The sequence below is a fragment of the Pantherophis guttatus genome, chromosome 7 (assembly GCF_059756535.1).
Source record: "Pantherophis guttatus breed Tessera chromosome 7, ASM5975653v1, whole genome shotgun sequence".
Lineage (NCBI taxonomy): Eukaryota > Metazoa > Chordata > Lepidosauria > Squamata > Colubridae > Pantherophis > Pantherophis guttatus.
Window position 1 is genome coordinate 28,900,726 of NC_142069.1, and position 18,856 is coordinate 28,919,581.

The following is an 18,856-nucleotide window of genomic DNA, read 5'->3' on the forward strand; positions in this document are numbered from 1 at the left end:
TGATGACATCAGGGTCGGTGGGCGGAGCCTCCCACCGGTTTTACTACCGGTTCTATAGAACCGGTGCGAACCGGGGGCAACCCACCACTGCTTCAATTACCTCACTGCCATTTTGACTTCTCATTGGGAACTAAAACATTTCCTGACACTATGCATATTTCTTTGCTTTGTATAATACGGGAAGAGTTCATTTATAGCACTAGTTTACCATTCAAAAGAAAGAAAGAAAAAAAAAAGAGAAAATCAATAGTTAAAAAGTACCCCCATACACACATTCATATCAGCACTGGGGAAATTTAGGTAATGTGTTCAGGAAGAAAATGAAAATTATTGATTAAAAAACTAGATCAGCAGGAGACATTAACTGTTTGAACCTACAAAGAATATGCGCAAAACAAAGACCCCTTTGAAAAGTTTTCATAGTACTTTCCCTATTACTAATGAATATATTGCCATAACTGCATTTTATTTTTTTTAAGCAATAGTCACAAATTAGGTCGACAGTGTGTGTGAGAGAGAAAGCAATTCATACTGGAATGCACCTTGTTAAGAATAAAGTAATGCATACATTCAGATTTTTTTTTTAAGTGAACAAATAGCTAGTTGCGGAAGCACTGGGCTATTCAGAGTGAAACAAGGTTAAAAATCCAGCAGCCTGTAAAGTTTTCTATCTTCATCTCCTCTTCAAAGTCCAGAGAAAGGTCTGGTGTGAAGGGCCAAAATTCAAATTCTGTATCGGAGAGACAAAAAGAGAGAGGGAGGGAGAGAAATTGTGTTACTCTAGTCTGCTAGCTACATGACAAACTTCTGCAATCCAGGGCTCTTTCACATATGTGGACTTCAACACCTAGACTTCTTAGCTAAGGCTATGATGGATTGGGCATTGGGGGTGGGTTAAACAATTTGGGGGAAACTGCTGCAAAGAATTGCATTCTCCACCCTTTATGAAGCAGTAGATCATTGCAGACAGCCATTGAAATCCAAGTTTCCTTTAGGGCAGGAGAGAAACTGGCAGACTTAGGCTCACTTCCACAGCTCAGATGGATCACTGAACTGGCCTGTTGCTTTGAAAAAAATAATAATATAAAGATCAACCCTCTTCATTTGGCAAAATATTTACTGTGCTACTACAAATACCAGCCCAGAAACCCAGCAAGGGCTGGCTTTTAGGAAAGCATTATCCTTTTATAGAATTGAATCACGAAGATGTGGTATTGTTGCTGAGAAACCTTATCCTCTAGTTTCAGCCCCATAAAACCACTTGGGCAACTTCATTAGCTATTGAGGGTGAATAGAGCAGTGAATATCCTGCTGTTCACTAAAGACCTTCCTGAAGAGGACTGGAGTACAAATCTTGTCATCAGGCTTGGAAAAATCTCAGGGTTTGCAGAAGTACAAAAATAGTTTTAAGGGTTTTATATAGCTAACGTAAAATACAATACAATAAGAAAGCAGTATATATATATATATATATATATATATATATATATATATATATATATAAAACTTACATAAACATATATATATGTCTTTTTCTTTTTCGTAGGCTTTTATGTGCATATTCTTTCTAGCCAGGTTTTACAGATTTCACAGAACCAGGGCTGTAGAACATCTTAGCTTATGTAGGTAAAACCTGGCTAGAAAGAATATGCACATAAAAGCCTACGAAAAAGAAAAAGACACATTGTACCTTTACAGGGAGGATACCTGAGAAGAGGGTGTGGCTCACTGATGACACCTTACAAGGCAGAAATAGCTATTTGAGTCTCCCAAAGAGCAGCACAGAGTTTCTGGTTGTCAGCAGAAAAAAAGCCCAGAAACTTGTGAATGAGATTTCACAGAACCAGGGCTGTAGAACATCTTAGCTTACGTAGGTAAAACCTGGCTAGAAAGAATATGCATATATATATATATATATATATATATATATATATATATATATATGTGTGTGTGTGTGTGTGTGTGTGTGTGTGTGTGTGTGTCCTACTGATGAAAGCAAACGAGCTAGAAATGGATCTATTTAGGTCTCCCACCTAGCAGTTAGAGCTTGCTAGCTGTTAGAAAGGAAAAAAGCCCAGAACCGAGTAGATGTGATTCTACTGAGCTGGAGCTACAAAAAACCTTGGCTACGTAGGGAAATATACGGTATATATATATACGTACGGTATATATATATATATATATTCTTTTCTTTTCGTAGGTCTTTATGTGTATTTCTCTGAAGAACCTGGCTAAAGAGAAATACATATGTGTGTGTGTGTGTGTGTGTCTTTGGTTATTCTGGTTTTCTCCCGCGTAAAATTGGAAGTGTCTTGGCGACGTTTTGATGAAGTCTCATTCGTCATCTTCAGGCTGGTGTTTTCGGCTTCGGCTGTGTGAGCGTTTTTCTATCTCGATGGCTTCTCTGATTATTCTGTTGTTAAAATGTTCAGTTTTGGCGATAGTTCTGGTCTTTTTATCACCAAAACTGAACACTTTAACAACAGAATAATCAGAGAAGCCATTGAGATAGAAAAACGCTCACACAGCATGAATAAACGAGATGATACCTCCTGCCTACCAGCCATTTGGAAACCCGCCCTCATTGACAAACGAGTCCCTAACACAAAGAATGACACCAGACCTACACTCACGAAAACCACACAGGATGTCACCACCACACATCCACGCAAAAAGCAAACCCACACCGATGAGGCATGACCACAAACCAGAAGCCAGACCACAGCTGCATCATTAGCCACTTTAAACCCCTCCAATCCATACATGAAGCAAACTGACACCTACCATGAAGATGTGGCACCACCATGAACGCGAAGCCAAACAACAGCAACTCAGCTCACCAGCTCAAATCCCCCTGCAACTCAGATTAACCCGAGCACAACCAAGCCCCCACCTAAACAGAACACACCTCCATCCAATCAGAGCACAGCCAAACCCCCATCCAATCAGAGCACAGCCAAACCCCCAACCAATCAGAACACACCTCCACCCAATCAGTTCACACCCCCACTGGCAGTTAAAAGGAAGAAACAGCTGCGATCACACATTGCTCCCAGAAGCACGAAGCCGAAAACACCAGCCTGAAGATGACGAATGAGACTTCGTCAAAACGTCGCCAAGACACTTCCAATTTTACGCGGGAGAAAACCAGAATAACCAAAGACATACATACATACATACATACATACATACATACATACATGCATACATATAAACCCCAATAAAATGCTAGCGAAGGGGAGATAGGTAGATGGGATTTGAGAGTGGGAGAGTGAGTGGGAAAAGTCAATGGAAAAGGTGGAACAGCTGGATCCCAAACACAGCTTCCTATGTAGGAAAACATTTTGCATGAAAACATTTTCCTTGTATAGAACTGGTGCTGATGATCTTTATTCATGCATTTGCATTCAGTAAAATAGTTATGAAAAGTAAGCATGGGGAGAACTTTATTGGGCTGTAGAGTTCCTTCACATTGCTATAGAAAATAGATAAATGGTGGGATATAGCAGCACAATGTTCTTCCTTCTCTTATTGATGAGAAGGGTGAAGTAAGAGAAAAGGCTCCAATCTATCCCCTCCCCCAATGCCAGTGTGTTGGCTTGTGCTTCAGACTACCTACATATATCACACTCCCTGCTATTCTTGTTCTTAAACATGAATATACATTCTACTCCTGCCAAAAGCATTCTGTTCTATACACCTTCTTAGTACTAAACTGAGGAATTTCCCTGCAATTTTTTTCCCCAACTGGTTTCACTTGATTTCATAAAAAAGTATTTGCTTTGGAAACTCTGAACGAAGAAGAGAATTTAGAAATATTTTTTTAGCCACAATATAAGTTTCATTACAGCTTAGACAAGGGGTGTCAAACTCAAGGCCCACATGCTGTATCTGGCCCTTGGGGTGCTTATCAGGCCCCCAGAGCCACCCTGGAAATAGTGAAGGACAGGCCCATGGTGCCTTGGCCTGGCCCAGGGTTGGAGGAGGCCATATCTGAAGGAGGCCTTAGCAGCCGATAAGGGAGTTTGGGAGGACTCTGTGCAGCCCTCCTGAGCTCTGTTTTCACTGGTAACATGCTTGAGGCGGCCATGGCAGATGAAAACAGAGCTTGGGGTAGCCGCGTGCTGGCCACGCCCACCCCAGTCACACCCACCCCCCTGAGATCAAACACAACCCTGATGCACCCCTCAATGAAATTGAGTTTGACACCCCTGTCTTAGACCAACCACCAGTGGTGGTATTGACTTACCTTCACTACCGGTTCACAAATGTGAGCGCACGTGCTCCCTCGCTCGCTTCACTCGTGCACGACACCTCTGCGCATGCACAGAACTTTCTGCACATGCGCACAGCATCAAAAACAGGATGTGATGACGTCCAGGCAGGTGGGTAGAGCCTCCCATAGCTGCCGCTACCGATTCGCCTGAACCGGATAGAACCGGCTGAATACCACTACTGCCAACCACTATATATAAAATATACTTAGAATTTCCTACAATATTTATATAGTGAAAGGGTAGGCAAAGTGGATGTATGCCTATATATAAATGTCTTGTTCTTTATTATACATACAATCATCTATCCAATGGTTTTCAGCTTCTCTGATGTTCCATGTTTCAGTTAAATCCTGGGGAAATATATCACAAGACAATTTCTCCACTGGGACTTTAGCAATTGCAGTGTGACTGTCATTACTAAGGGGATGTTTACAGAGAAGTTGTTTCCTCTTCCCTGGAGAGGTTTGGAAAAATCTTCTGAATCAACTTTACTGTGAATAAATTGAGCAGAGAATTTCGGAAGGGCGTGTGCGCCCAGTGATACATCTGTGTATCAACTACCATCCACTGCTTCACTGACAATCCTTGATCAGAGATGGTGAGTCTAGCACAACGAATTGTAATGCAACCCATCTGCAGAGTACCATGTGGCAAAGCTGATGTGTGGATTGTGTGTGCAATGAAGCCTGTGGGCTTTTTTTAACCTCGTGTCAAATTATACTGATTCTTTTATTCCAGGCTCAAGTTTATATCATCCAGACTTCTCATATGCATTGGTCCTTTGTAGAGTTTGGAGGAATGAGTTTTCAGATGTCTGGCACATCAAATCACAGCAGCTTTTCCACAGCACATTAATGGAACCATATATACTGCTCAAAAAAATAAAGGGAACACAAGCAGAAGACATCTGAGATCTGAATGAATGAAACAGCCTTATTAAATACTTTGTTCTTTACATCCAGTAGTTTATACACTGCTCAAACAACTAAAGGGAACACAAAACTACTGGATGTAAAGAACAAAGTATTTAATAAGACTGTTTCATTCATTCAGATCTCAGATGTCTTCTGCTTGTGTTCCCTTTATTTTTTTGAGCAGTGTATATTTTTTCCTGCTAAAATCACAACAGTAGCACATTAATAACTTTCTAATATTTTCAAGTCCCGTGGTAAGGAATCATGCTGGTATTGATCCATTCTGGAAGCACAAGCAGGGAGCCTTTTGATACTTACCCCTAAAGGATGTTGCACCCCCTTTTCTTGGTCTTTGTAGGTTGTGGACAGAGAACTGCTCGAATGGCCTCATCAAACACTGTTTTCAGGCCACGCTGAGTGAGGGCTGAACATTCAAGATACTTCACTGCATCTGCAAAGAGAAAAAGCTCACTCTCTGAGGAAGAAGCAGAAATGAATACATTCTCTCACTTGTCCTGATATCAGGTTTGGCATCTCTATGGACAGCAGAGCTACTTAGGAATGTAAGAATATAAGAAAAGACTAACACCAAAGCCCTGTCACATGAAGATGGCTTATGTAGAGTCTGTGAAAAGGGACATATAGATTGTTTTCCCAGAAAACATGAGTTTGCACTGGTAAAGACTCTTCAGAAAGAGAGCAGACTTTCAGCTTTTGCTGGTGTGTCCCCAGAATACAGGACAGGAAAAGGAAGTTGTGGTTCAACATTATTTCAAGAGACAGAAGGCAAGTTCCGGATACAGAAAGTTCAGAAGATGAGGGGGAAAATATCAGCATTCTGATATTCTGAGTTAAAGCCCTAATCTTAATCTTAACTGCAAGAAATCTGATACCACTTTAACCCTTATATATAGATCACTGGGGGCTTTGCACACAAACCAGCAAAATTGTACTAACAAGGTCTGAGCACGAGTGAGTATAAGTTTTCTAGTGTATTCATAGAAATAAACAAAAGGATTTTTTTTAATGGCCATGGTTTTTCAAACACATGGCCACATACATCTTATTTTTAAATGCAGAAAAATGTGCATTTTAGTGGACTTTCTTCAACATTTTTTTTCTTTCTAAATTCTCAACACACACATTCATGCCTACATTTTCTGAAGCGGTACTGGATTACATAATTAGGAAAAGTGTGAAATTTCAGAGATAACTGCTTTCTGATTTGCATAACAGTTCAGAACTGGTTTCCCATTAAAATGTGAACAAAAAAAAAAACAAACCACAAAAAACTTGAGCATCCACATTTTGGGGACCAAAATATTCAAGTTAACATTTCCTTGGAGCAACTAAAGTGAGAGTTATCTTGGAAAAACTTTCTTCCCTTATCTGTCATGCATTGTTGCTATTTTAGCCCAGCATACAGCAAATACTACTGTTCTCCTTATCTGAATTGTCCTTTTGATTTAATGAATTGTAATATTTAATCCAATGCTGGATGAAAATGATTCCATGCTACTGAGACACTTAAGAGGATTCATCACAGCCTCCTTCAAGGAAAAGAAGACAAATCCTCTTTCCCAGAAGCAGACACCACTGTAAAAGCCCCATCAAAGGTCACCTTCTGGATCTAATAAATAAATAAAAGATGGGAACAGAACCAATAAAGGCAGGATAGAGATTAGCACTGCTAATTTGTGACAGCTGTATATTTTCTGCCAATTCAAGGATACAATAGATGAATAGGACTTAATAGTTAGAAAGTGCTCTGTTCTATCAAAAGGAAAAAAGAAAAAAGAGGGTTTGTGAGCTTGGTAGACAATATTTACATGCATTTGCCTTTCTGAATTTCTCAGCTGCTTTCTAGCTCTTATATCTGCACAGGTTTCTGCATATTGCACCAAAGTTAGTTTCTAAAGGCTAAAGTGCAGAAAGTGCAAAATAAACAAGTCAAAGAAAAACAGATAGAAGATAAATACCAACCTAGTCTAAATAATGGATAGGGATGTCTGACTGCATTTGATTGGTTTGAGAGAGATGGGCAATTGAACTGGCATAAGTGAAACCAGCAGCAACACTTACCAATCTCTTTGGCTAGGGCAAGACCTTGTGGGTAAGTAATAGGGGCCAACTTCTTTTCCTTCAGCTTCTCAATAGTATCTTTGTCATCCCGGAGATCCAGCTTCGTGCCCACCAGGATCATGGGAGTGCTAGGGCAGTGATGTCGTACTTCAGGGAACCACTAAAAGAAAGCGCAAGATTTTATTGAAATAGCAAACAAAACAATGATGCAAAACAGCGGGTTGACAAATGAAAAAGCAGGTGAGCCATTTGCACCAATGCAGCCTTTTTAAATAAGGACTAGAAATTAAATGCCCAGGTTTGTAATAATACACAGGAAATAGAATTTGGAAATAGCAGTTGATAACAAGATGAATATGAGTCACAGTATATAATATAGCTGTTGAACCAGAGAGAGTTGATTCTGATTGTGGTGGGTATAAATGTTATAATCATTTAGCAAATGCATCTTGGCTTACATCCACCAAAGTATATTTATTTGATCAATTTATATAGCTGCCCATCTCACAATTGTAATTCTGGGAGATATACCTGGGTTTAAAAAACCAGACAATGGCATCAGAAAACAAACCCAATTCTGATCATAAAAAAATTTTACAATGAAGGGCTCACTTAATCCCTAGATACTTTGAAGAAGGATCCAGACAAACTGGAACTGTTACAGAGAAGGGCAGCTCTACCTAGCCTCATACTCTAGTGTTGCTGAACCCTGTTTGTAGACCAGGGGCTTCCAACTCGATATCATTGAGGGCTACATCAGGGTTGTGTTTGAGCTTGAGGGGGCCAGGTGGACATGGCTAGCTTGACATCACTCAAGTCGGAGCCACCTTCGTCCAAGTGCTCTGCCAGCGAAAACCGAGCTCTGTTTTTGCTGGCAGAAAGTTGCAGGATGCCATTGCAGCTCCATTTTTGCTGGGAGAGGCATCACAGGCTGGTCCTTTGCTGTTTCCAGGGAGGCCCCACGGGCCAGATCTAAGCACCCCATGGGCTGGATCCAGGCCCCAGGCCTTCAGTTTGACACTCCTATTGTGGACTATGATGAAACCTCTGATAGATTTGAAGAGTTATGTTGATGTAAAGCAGACTTCATCCAATACATCCTTCAGATTTGGTTACCAGAATTCTTTGATTACCAGAATTCCCAGGCAATATGGAAAATCCAAGATAGCCATGGGAAAAGTTAGGCGTCTTCATTCAAAATTTTCAATGAAATCTTTCACATCAGTCCAATTTATACAGTGCATGAGGATCCAAATATTTTACTGTCACTGTATATTTTTCATACTACAACAATACCAAGATTGAGTCTTCTCTTGCCTCACTTGCTCTGCACACAGAACCCCGGATGATCTCACCTTAGCACGAACATTTTCATAAGATGCAGGGCTGACTAGAGAGAAGCAGATGAGAAAGACATCCTGTAGGCAGAAGAGAGGTGAAAATAATAATATGAAATCATATTTGGTGCAGCCAGGGGGAAAAAAAAGTCACATTATGAAGCGGAATGTACCAAAAATTGATATACATTGTTGCTCAAGGGCTTAAAGCATTTTACAGAACATTTCTGCAACTCTCACAACAACCCTGTAAGCTACAGAGGTATTGTTAATAAATATTTAGTCCAGTGATTTTGGTTGGTTTGCATCTAAAGAATTTTGAATCTTTAAAGGTAAAGGTTCCCCTGCATATGCATGCTAGTTGTTCCCAACTCTAGGGGGCGGTGATTTCAAAGCCAAAGAACCAGCGCTGTCCGAAGACGTCTCCATGGTCATGTGGCCAACATGGCTAAACACCGAAGGCGCACGGACCACTGTTACCTTCCCACCAAAGGTGGTCCCTATTTTTCTACTTGCATTTTTTACATGCTTTCAAACTGCTAGATTGGCAGAAGCTGGCACAAGTAATGGGAGCTCACCCCATTACGTGGCGCTAGGGATTTGAACTGAACTGCTGACCTTCTGATTGACAAGCTCAGCATCTTAGCCACTGAGTCACCGCATCCCTTTTGAATCTTTATTGAATGCTTTATGAAAAGAAAGGACTTTTGAAACAAGGAACAGTACACAAAACCTAGATCTATTATATAGACATGAAAGAATTACTTCTTCCACTAATAAATCAATATCCACAATACTAAAAAAGCAAAAGTATCACATTATCTTAGTTTACAAGAATGCCTCTTGAAGAAGCCATCTTTTGATAAGGCATGTGCTGGTGGTTGCCATTTTCCACAAGCACCTCTAACAAGTTCACAACTATGCCCACAGGTTGAAAAAAACTAGCTAGTTTATCTAATCAAGATTATCTCAGAAAAATCTTGATTTGATGCTTTCTTCATGTCATCATCACCTTCTCCATCTGAGAGTTATATTTAATATTATATTGTACAGTACTTATTATCAGTTAGAGAAGCCTGAGGATTTTGTCCAGGAATCTTGAAGGGCCTCCTTAAATTATGTAAATATAATCTTATTTCCATTTTAAAAAGTGAGAGCAAAGGCTCTCTAAAGTCCTGGATCAACTGGGTAAAACTATTAAACATTCTGATGGGTTTTTTTTGTTTTTTTTTAGCTGTGATGACTGTTACAGAATATTTTGCACTGCCACCATTGAATGTAATTAGGATTTTGGAGGCCCAGATATAATATACACTTTGTTAATATAATATTGTCTCCTGGTGAGGATGTGGAGCTATCTCATTGCCATTGATTTCTTTCAGAATGCTCTTTTAAAATCTCCACTCTAGTCTACAGTCTAATGATTTGTTGATGGTCTCCCATCCAAATGTTGACTAGATCTACTTATGTTGACTAGTTCTAACAACCTAGAACTAAGGAGAAAAGCAACCTAGAACTAAGGAGAAATTTCCTGACAGTTAGAACAATTAATCAGTGGAACAAGTTGCCTCCAGAAGTTGTGAATGCTCCAACACTAGAAGTTTTTAAGAAGAGATTGGATAACCATTTCTCTGAAATGGTATAGGGTTTCCTGCCTAAGCAGGGGGTTGGACTAGAAGACCTCCGAGGTCCCTTTCAACTCTGTTATTCTACACTCCTAGATAGGGTTTTTTTGGAAATCAGCTAAGGCTAGGAAGAAGCTGTCATATGTGTGCTAACAAGGAATTATGAACAAAGCTCTTCAGAAGTAAGTAAGGCTGTCAAACAAACTTAACGCACTGTAAGCCGCCCTGAGTCTCCGGAGAAGGGCGGCATATAAATCAAATCAAAAAACAAAAAAACAAAAAACAAATCTGGATGTCTACTAACTAAGGAGAACTATGGCTCTTTGCAGCTTCTACTGGTAATCTCGACTATTGGATTTTTGTAGTCCATATCAAATAGCCCTAAGCAATTAGACAATATTTCAGAGAAAATTCATGACTTACAGTCTGTGGATAGGAGAGAGGCCTCAAGCGGTCATAATCCTCCTGGCCAGCTGTATCCCATAGTCCCAGGTTTACAGGTTTGCTATCAACCATCACATTGGCAGAATAATTATCAAAGCTGTAATAGATATCAAATAGATATAGTGACATTAGAGGGAGAGGGATCTTACTCTTTCCTAGACTGAAATCCTAATTCAGGAGAAAAGGCATGGTTCTCTCCAGGGTGCTAACAGGTATGTCTCTCTTGGCACCATCAGACTCTTTGGTTCACTTGATTTTATTTCATAAACATTAAATGGAAAGTTTGGATTCTGTAAATCCCATTGGCACCGTCGGATGCAGCATGAGGTGCCAAAGGTATTCTATGAAAATAGAGGATGGTTCATCTCAGTGATTTCTTTATGTGTGGGCTCTTGGTACAAGTACAACAATGGAGATATTCTGGAGTGCTAGTGAGCAATCTGGAAGATCAGGGTGCCTACAGGGAGGAACTCAAAAGAAGTTTGCTAAATGGTGCCACCATCTTGACTTAGAATAGAATAACAGAGTTGGAAGGGACCTTGGAGGTCTTGAAGTCGGAGCAGGGATTTAGGCTAGAAGACCTCCAAGATCCCTTCTAACTCTGTTATTCTATTCTAAGTCAAGATGGTGGCACCATTTAGCAATCTAAACTCCTTTTGTGCTCCTTTTATATGTGTATTGCACATAAGCAGCATGGCTCAGATTGCATTTTTATGACTGCCATCTTGAATTTTTTATACCTACCCACCCCGCTTCTGGAAGTTCTAGAAAAAAATCACAGCACCTAGCATCTCGAAGCTGTTTTTGGGGAAATGGTTATTTTGTGACTGCTCATGCTTACAATCTCATTTCAAATTAGATGCCTGTTTATGTACCTTATTTTTAGTTCTTTCCCTTCTTAAGCAATAGTTATCCCCAACATATAATGAAACGGACACTTAAACTAAACCAATCATTTTCATAAGATGTGAAGCCTAGTTCTATATTAAATCAGTATATTAGAATCTATTGAGGGTGCAATACCAAAATGAAGCTACTGCATGTCTCTTTACTATCACTTTTCCTAAATGTATTGGCAGGGACAACTCCTCTTCTAAGAGTTCTGATCCTAAGAAATTTGATGAGCACATTAATTAATCTATTATTCTATCCCCAAAATGCATAGAATGGATGCAAATAATTTCTTAATCAAATTAATTTGTTTTTCTTAACATTCCCGTCTCGGAATATTACAATGCTGAATGCTCTGGGTTCATGGAAACCTGATCTTATGTTGTGCTGATATTATTTACCCAGCAAAGTTGCATTTCCTTCAGAAACAGGAATCCTAGTGAGATCTAACTCTTTCAAATCCAACAATCTCAAGCTAAACCATTTCCATACTCACACAGTAGGAATATATTCTCCTGGGAATGCATTGGTGGTGTAGCTGATCAGGAGACAAGTTTTACCTACAGCTCTGAAGGAGGGAGAAAAAAAGGGAAAAGACATATAACAACAGTTCTTTTTAAAATAGGCTTCAGGAGTAGATTTAGAGAGACACTTTGCTTATGAATGAAGTTCCTGATTAAATGATTTGCATGGCAGTATTACAATGGTGTCCAGAAATTGAACTATGGTGTCCAGAAATTGAACTATGGTGTCCAGAATTGAATTTAAATTGCCAAGGTTGAGAAACACTGTCCCAGTATCATGTCAAACACGAGAGATAGAAGCATGAAGCATGTAGGTAAGAACAACTTTAATCTCTCTTAAATATAGGTGGGAATGAGATGAAGGCATCTTCAAGAAAACGAGCCAAACAAACAAAACGAGAAAGAGATTACCAGGCCATGTTTATTCTATGCTTAGGTACTAGTGAAGAAAATTCATTAACATCAGGAAGGAACAAGAAGCAAGTTGCCACTTCCCCTTTCATTCTTTAGTTTTAAAAAATGTCACCCAATTGCTTAAGCCAACCTTCTCTGGCACACTTGAGACATGGTTGTCTATAGCTCAATCAAGTCCAGCCATGTTTATTTCAGATAATCACAGTTGTGTCCAAGATACCCAGAATCTATCAGATGGATGAAAGTTGCTTTGTGCAATTCCCATTATGCTATACGGTATAAACTTTTCACATAGTTGTGGAAGGCATGCTAAGACCAAGAATGCAGAAACACTCTTTTATTAAACCCTGTGCAATTAGTAAATGTTATCCATGTTCAGAGCCTTTCTAAAAATCTGGTAAAAATAAAAAATGATGTCAGACCCAAGGGCATAAAAAGGCATGGCAAGTTGAGCATGAATGTGTCCTTTTGGATGGTTTGAGCAAACAGGATGATCCAAAGGAAAATGTAGTTTAGAAGGTATTTCCCACCAGCTCATAGTCTAGAACAGCGATGGCTAACCTTTTTTTCCTCGGGTGCCAAAAGCACGTGCCCACACCCATAATGCAATGCCCCTCCCACAACCCCGCACCCTGCACATGTGTGCATGACCCCCCCGTGCATGTGCATGCGACCCCCACCCTCTTCCCCCTCCACACATGTGTGCACGACCTCCCCTTTTGGCCTCACATCCCAAAACAGCGCTGGGGGGGGTGTGAACCCTTGCCTCCCAAAACAGCTGGGAGGGGGGGAAAGCCTCCCAAAATGGCTGGGAGGGTGGGAAAAGCCTCATGTCCAAAACAGTGCTGGGAGGGGAATCTCCAGAGATCTGGGAAGGCACAGGCAGCAGAAAGTGAGGAGAAAGGTAGGTCCCCCCCGCATGCACGCGCATCTCCCGCTTGCAGGGGAGATCCAAAAATCAGCTGGCCAGTGAGAAGCGTGTGTGCATGCACACTGGAGCTGAGCTGGGCGACGGCTCGTGTGCCAGCAGAGGGGGCTTCGTGTGCCACCTGTGGCACATGTGCCATAGGTTCACCATCACGGGTCTAGAAGGTACCATGATGACTGTTAGATAGGAACTAGAAGGAAGAGCTACATGTGTTTCTAGACAACCATCTGTCTGTAAAGTTATTTTTTAAAATCTTGTAAAATATCCAGCTTGCCCTATGCTAAAAAATGACAAAAGTGATTTTTGCATCATCTTGGGAGGGCACCAGATCGGTAAAGCTGTTCTAAGGTATTCATCCTCAGCTCTCTTAATTAAAAATACACTAGGCTGGCATTTGTGGAGTTTATATCGAGATAACCCTCCTTGGGATTCAGCTGAAATATTTGTAGAGTTTCTAACCAATAAATGGAATTGGCTTTAAAAAGATGTTCTCATTTTGTTCCTACATGAACATGAGAATGGTGTGTGAGAATGGTGGTGGTAGTAAAAATAACGATAATAAATCATATGTATTTGTACCAAGTCATGGTATGAGCAAAGAAATCCAGTAATTACAAATATTTCATGCAATACAAAAATGCTCAGAACTTAATGAGCAATTGAACAAATATTTAGACTTTAAACAGCCACCTGGGATTGTACCACAACACATATTTACACTATGTTTCTATCTATCTATCTATCTATCTATCTATCTATCTATCTATCTATCTATCTATCTATCTATCTATCTACCTACCTACCTACCTACCTACCTACCTACCTACCTAGTTATTTAGCTACCTAGCTACCTTCTCTATGCCCCTCTCCCTCCCTCCTTCTCTTTCCCTTCTCAATAACCAGAACATGGCAGCAAGAATTGCAATATTAACATTTATAGGAATTGCAAAAGAGTAGGGTGGAATAAAGAAACTCTACATTAACGCACAAATCAGATTAAAGGGCCTGAAATCCTTTTTGAAATCCACACAACTTTCATAGATATGAAGGAACAAAGGAAACTCATTTTAGAATTATGGGCCCATCATTGGGATTGCAGCATAAGAGCAGATAAGGAGAGCTTGAGACCAGCAAGCTAAAAAAAAAACAAAAAAAAAAAACCACTATCCCAAACACCAGTATTTTAAATTCAGCTCTGGTTCAAATAGGAAGCACGTAAAGTGCCATATTGTGTAGCAAACTATGAGGAAAGCATTAGAGGTCCAGAACAATCCAAACAGTACTCTTTTGACTAACAGCACATGATAGAGAGAGGAACTGGGAGCACTTGCTGAAAGTCTATTGCATTGGTCCAAGCATGAAGCAATTGAGGCAAGCATCAATAAAGCCACCAAGAGCCAAAAAATGTCCAATCACTTTAAAAAGCTATACAATTAATAAATGGGTGTTATCAAGCAAGATTCAAAGGTTTCAGATGGAGAAAATAGGTATTCTGAAGCTCTGGAATCAAATGAGGAGGACAGTAAAGGATGGAAAAAACAACTAGACCAAAACAAAATAAACTCTGTTTCATCCCTATTCAACTTTAGGCATGGGAAAACATCCAAGATGAAAACCTAGTAAGACAGGTATTTGCATAATATTTGCATAATATTGACCATGAATTGCGGCACCCAAGAGAAGGGAATAATAGGTGAACAAAATAGGCCCCACAACTGATACTTGAGGGAAATCACTCTAATAGAAAATTCCATGGTCAATGATGTAGCTTTGGAGGAAAAAGTAAAAAGGCAAAAAAGATTCGGCCCAATCAAGAATTTACCAATGATGCCCAAGGACCATGTCATAGACAAAGATATCTACTGGCTGAGTGCATCAGCTGTTGCTGTAAAGTCAAAAAGGACAACACCAATGTCAGATAGTGAGACTTCACCATCAGACTATCATTGAGAACTTGGTGTTCACAAAGTACATTTAATTAACACAATTTTATGGGTGCACATTCTATGAATTGTTATCTAATTAAATAGATGGGCTCACACAACACACTAGATTGGCATATGATTGCCTTAGTGTTTCTTGTGAATACAGCCATTATGCCAGGCCATTGAGCTATCAAGCCCAGTATTGCCAATTCCAATTGGAAGCCTTCCAGTTGAATTTGCTATAAAATTCCTCATATTCCCAGCCAGTATAGCAGGGATGGGGAACGGTGGGTTCTACTTATCTTTACTACCGGTTTGCAGCGGGGCTGCACACGCTCTTTTGCGCATGCACAGAAGCGTTTTGATGACATAGGGGTCGGTGGGTGGAGCCTCCAGACGGTTTTACTACCGATTCTATAGAACCAGTGCAAACCGGGGGCAGCCCACGACTGGTGGGGAACCTTGGCCCTTTTATGACTTGTGGACTTCAACTCCCAGAAGTATGGCTGGCTCAGGAATTCTGGTAGTTGAAGTCCACAAATCATAAAAGGGCCAAGGTCCCCCAGCCCTGCAGCATTGAACAATCAGCATTGCCTCTGATTTAGAAAGGCTGATTTAATTCTCATTTGAAGAAGCATTAAGTACTTGGCCTTTTAAACTGGAGAAATTCAAACCTGAGCCATTGAAATATGACCCTTCCCTCAACTTCTGCATGCTTTTTTTTTTTAAAATGACAGATGTTAAACACTTCAAGGAAACTTCCTCATTGAGATTACAGCAAAAGAAAAGATATTGGTGAAATGCAGACACTAGAAAAGTCCCTTTGTCTGTACCGGCCCAGGGCAAATAATTTCAAGAAATCCTAGGATGAAGGGATCAGGATGAATTTTATTCAAAACAAATGTCCTTCTCCTCCAAAGTGTAATGCTGTTCTTTGCAGATTTGTGCTTAAGACCCTCCAAAATGGAAGAAGCTGAGGGGACAGTTCAGTGCACAATTAATAGGAAGTCCAAAACTAAATTTAACTTGTCATATTTCACTTAGTAGACATAGAAGCTGTCTTTATATGTAGGCAACCCAAACGGGTTTTTTTTTTTTTTGAGCTTACTCCAAATAATGGAAAAAAAATATTGTTCTTGAGTCATCAGGAGCATATTAGCAGGAAGGAGGTGAAGTTTATGTCTGCTGCTATGTTTTTGCTACTACAAATTGCTTTCAGCACATAATTACACAGCATATCACTCCATGAATCTCTCTCTTTCATGCTGATTTCTTGTATCTTATGCAGCTATCATACTGCCATCTGATTATGGTCACTCTCCTCCAACAAGCAGATACAAGAGAGAGTTGTAGCTGACAAAGGGACTGACCCTAGCTCTATCCCAAAAGCAACCTCACAGCAATCCTAAAAACATCCTATCTTTTATGGTAGCCCCCTTTTCTGCTTCTTAATCAACAACTGTTGTATTAGGAGGCATTCTTTGGCAACTTCAGTTTGCTTTTGAGCCTGGCCCATCATCCACAATTGATATCTAGAAATGATGATCACAACAAATAGACCTTGTCGAGTGACAAGTGCTTCATAGAAAATTGCTTTCATCTCAGTTTTACAGGGCTGCATAGAATTTTTTTTTTTTTTTTTACTAATTTCATAAGCAAAAGGGGGAAAAAAGCCATGAAAACTTACTAACATCACTGATACAGAAAACCACAGCCTAGGCAGAAAGCCATGGATATCAGGCCTGTATCTCCATTTTAAACCCTTTGAAAGATAGTTACATTATTTCAGGCTTGCAACATTTAAATCCCAATAATGAAACTACTGTAATTAAATCAGATTTCCCTCAGGTTTTGCTCTTCAAATGCATGAGGTCTTTGGGCTAATTGACTGGAAATTCTGGGAGCTGCGGTCCCAGTTACCCACCTGGAGAGCAACAGGCTGGGGAGGTTCTGCCTTCAATAAAGGGGCCATGGTTTATTTGATAGGTAACAAGATATCAGGTAGGCAATTACACAATTAATCTTAGATATGTTAGATAGATATGTTCTATCCAGGCTGACTTTTTTTTTTTTTTAAATCACATTTCTGAAAAATAAAAGCATTACTTCCCCAGTCACAGAAAACAAATAAAATTTCTCCCCTGGTTTCTATGGTGTCTCATGAAACTATGAAACTCAGTTTTGCAGCAATTCTTCTCAGACTCTAGGAGCTTACAATCAACATCTCTCTCTCTCTCTCTCTCTCTCTCTCTCTCTCTCTCTCTCTCTCTCTCTCTCTCTGAAAGATGGAGGTTAAGAAAGAACAAGAAAACATACATTTTGTCAGAAAGGCAGCTGAGGAAAAAAAAAAAGATCCACTCACTCCCTTGCTCCTCAAAGGAAGGGTATACATACCCATCTCCTACCACCACACATTTGATGGCTTGCATGTCTCCGGCCTAGCAGCACCTTGGAGTTCAGGAAGCCTCTTGAGCAACGAAGCAGCTCAACAAAATGTTGATGGTGGAAAGTCTTCTATAGATATGTCAAAACTGAAGCTGAATTAACAGCAGGTTGTGGGTTAGGGAGGAAGCGGAAGAGAGAGAATATTTCTCAGCCCGCCCACCAGTCCTTCCTTTACCAGGCAGCTTTAAGTGCTTGCTGGGGAAGGGCAAGCTTGCTATTTGAAAGCAGAACTCTTTTTTTGCAGATCCCAGATGGTTCAGCATTTCCTCTTATCTGTGACTCCACACTTTGGACAGTCGGGAAAAGGGTTGCTTTGAATCCATTCCCCAACATAGATTGCCCAGAGCAGCAGATGGAGAAGGTGAAGGAGAGAGATGCTTAGAGAAAGAAGGCCTTTTCCCTCTTCCCAGTTACTTCAGATGAAGAGAAGATGGCTTGCATAGGAATTGTTTGGCTTGGTCTCACTGCAAAGAGAGGGAGAGAGAACAAGTCATATCGGTCTAGGGCAAAACAAAGTGTGTGTATTTTGTAAACAGGGGACCTCGTTGTCTTCCTTTTAGGAGTGATATTTAAGGACATTTTGTTTGCGTTTTCACAAACTTGGATACTCACAGAAAACATTGTGAAATGTTTTGCATGTTTTTGCACATTTTGAACCAATCACATACATGCAGAATTCTTGGTTCCCCACCTCACAATATATAAAGCAGAGTGAATACATTATAATGAATGTGCATGCTGAACAGCTCCACAAATCATGATAGTATTCATGTCTATAACATTTGCCAATAGAAGCTAACCATTTAACTCTTGACAAGCCACATTTATGACTGAAGGCAGCAATAAAGCACCTACAGAAACAAACCTATGAAGTCTTACATCACTGAAAGAAAGATATGCAATCCAATTTATCAAATTATAGATGAAGCAGGACAGGTGGACGGAAAAGCTATGAAATGGGGAGATCCATGATCTGAAGTTACTGAATTACAGCAAGGGCTGAGAATTGGAACCAAGGTATTTATTGCAGTGTGAAATATTTGATGTTAA

At 40.1% G+C, this 18,856-nt stretch overlaps 1 protein-coding gene across 1 annotated transcript; it reads right to left on the minus strand.

The window, feature by feature from the left end:
• Positions 1 to 445: 445 nt before the first annotated feature.
• RAC2 (Rac family small GTPase 2) lies at positions 446 to 18,325 on the minus strand. Its single transcript, XM_060694551.2, has 7 exons — positions 17,756 to 18,325; positions 12,067 to 12,138; positions 10,659 to 10,776; positions 8,629 to 8,691; positions 7,274 to 7,433; positions 5,510 to 5,642; positions 446 to 730 (listed from the first exon to the last, which is right to left on the minus strand). Exons 1-6 carry the CDS (start codon positions 17,788 to 17,790, stop codon positions 5,512 to 5,514), a joined length of 579 nt encoding a protein of 192 aa, XP_060550534.1. The 5' UTR covers positions 17,791 to 18,325; the 3' UTR covers positions 446 to 730; positions 5,510 to 5,511.
• Positions 18,326 to 18,856: the final 531 nt, after the last annotated feature.

Bases quoted from the DNA above. Each gene is read 5' to 3' on its own strand.
- RAC2 (XM_060694551.2), bottom strand. From the start codon at position 17,790: ATGCAAGCCATCAAATGTGTGGTGGTAGGAGATGG. The intron at 10,777-12,066 runs GTGAGTATGGAA...TATCTATTACAG, and splicing joins GGAGAATATATTCCTACTGT to CTTTGATAATTATTCTGCCA. The intron at 5,643-7,273 runs GTAAGTGTTGCT...TTCTCTTTGCAG, and splicing joins TGCCCTAGCCAAAGAGATTG to ATGCAGTGAAGTATCTTGAA.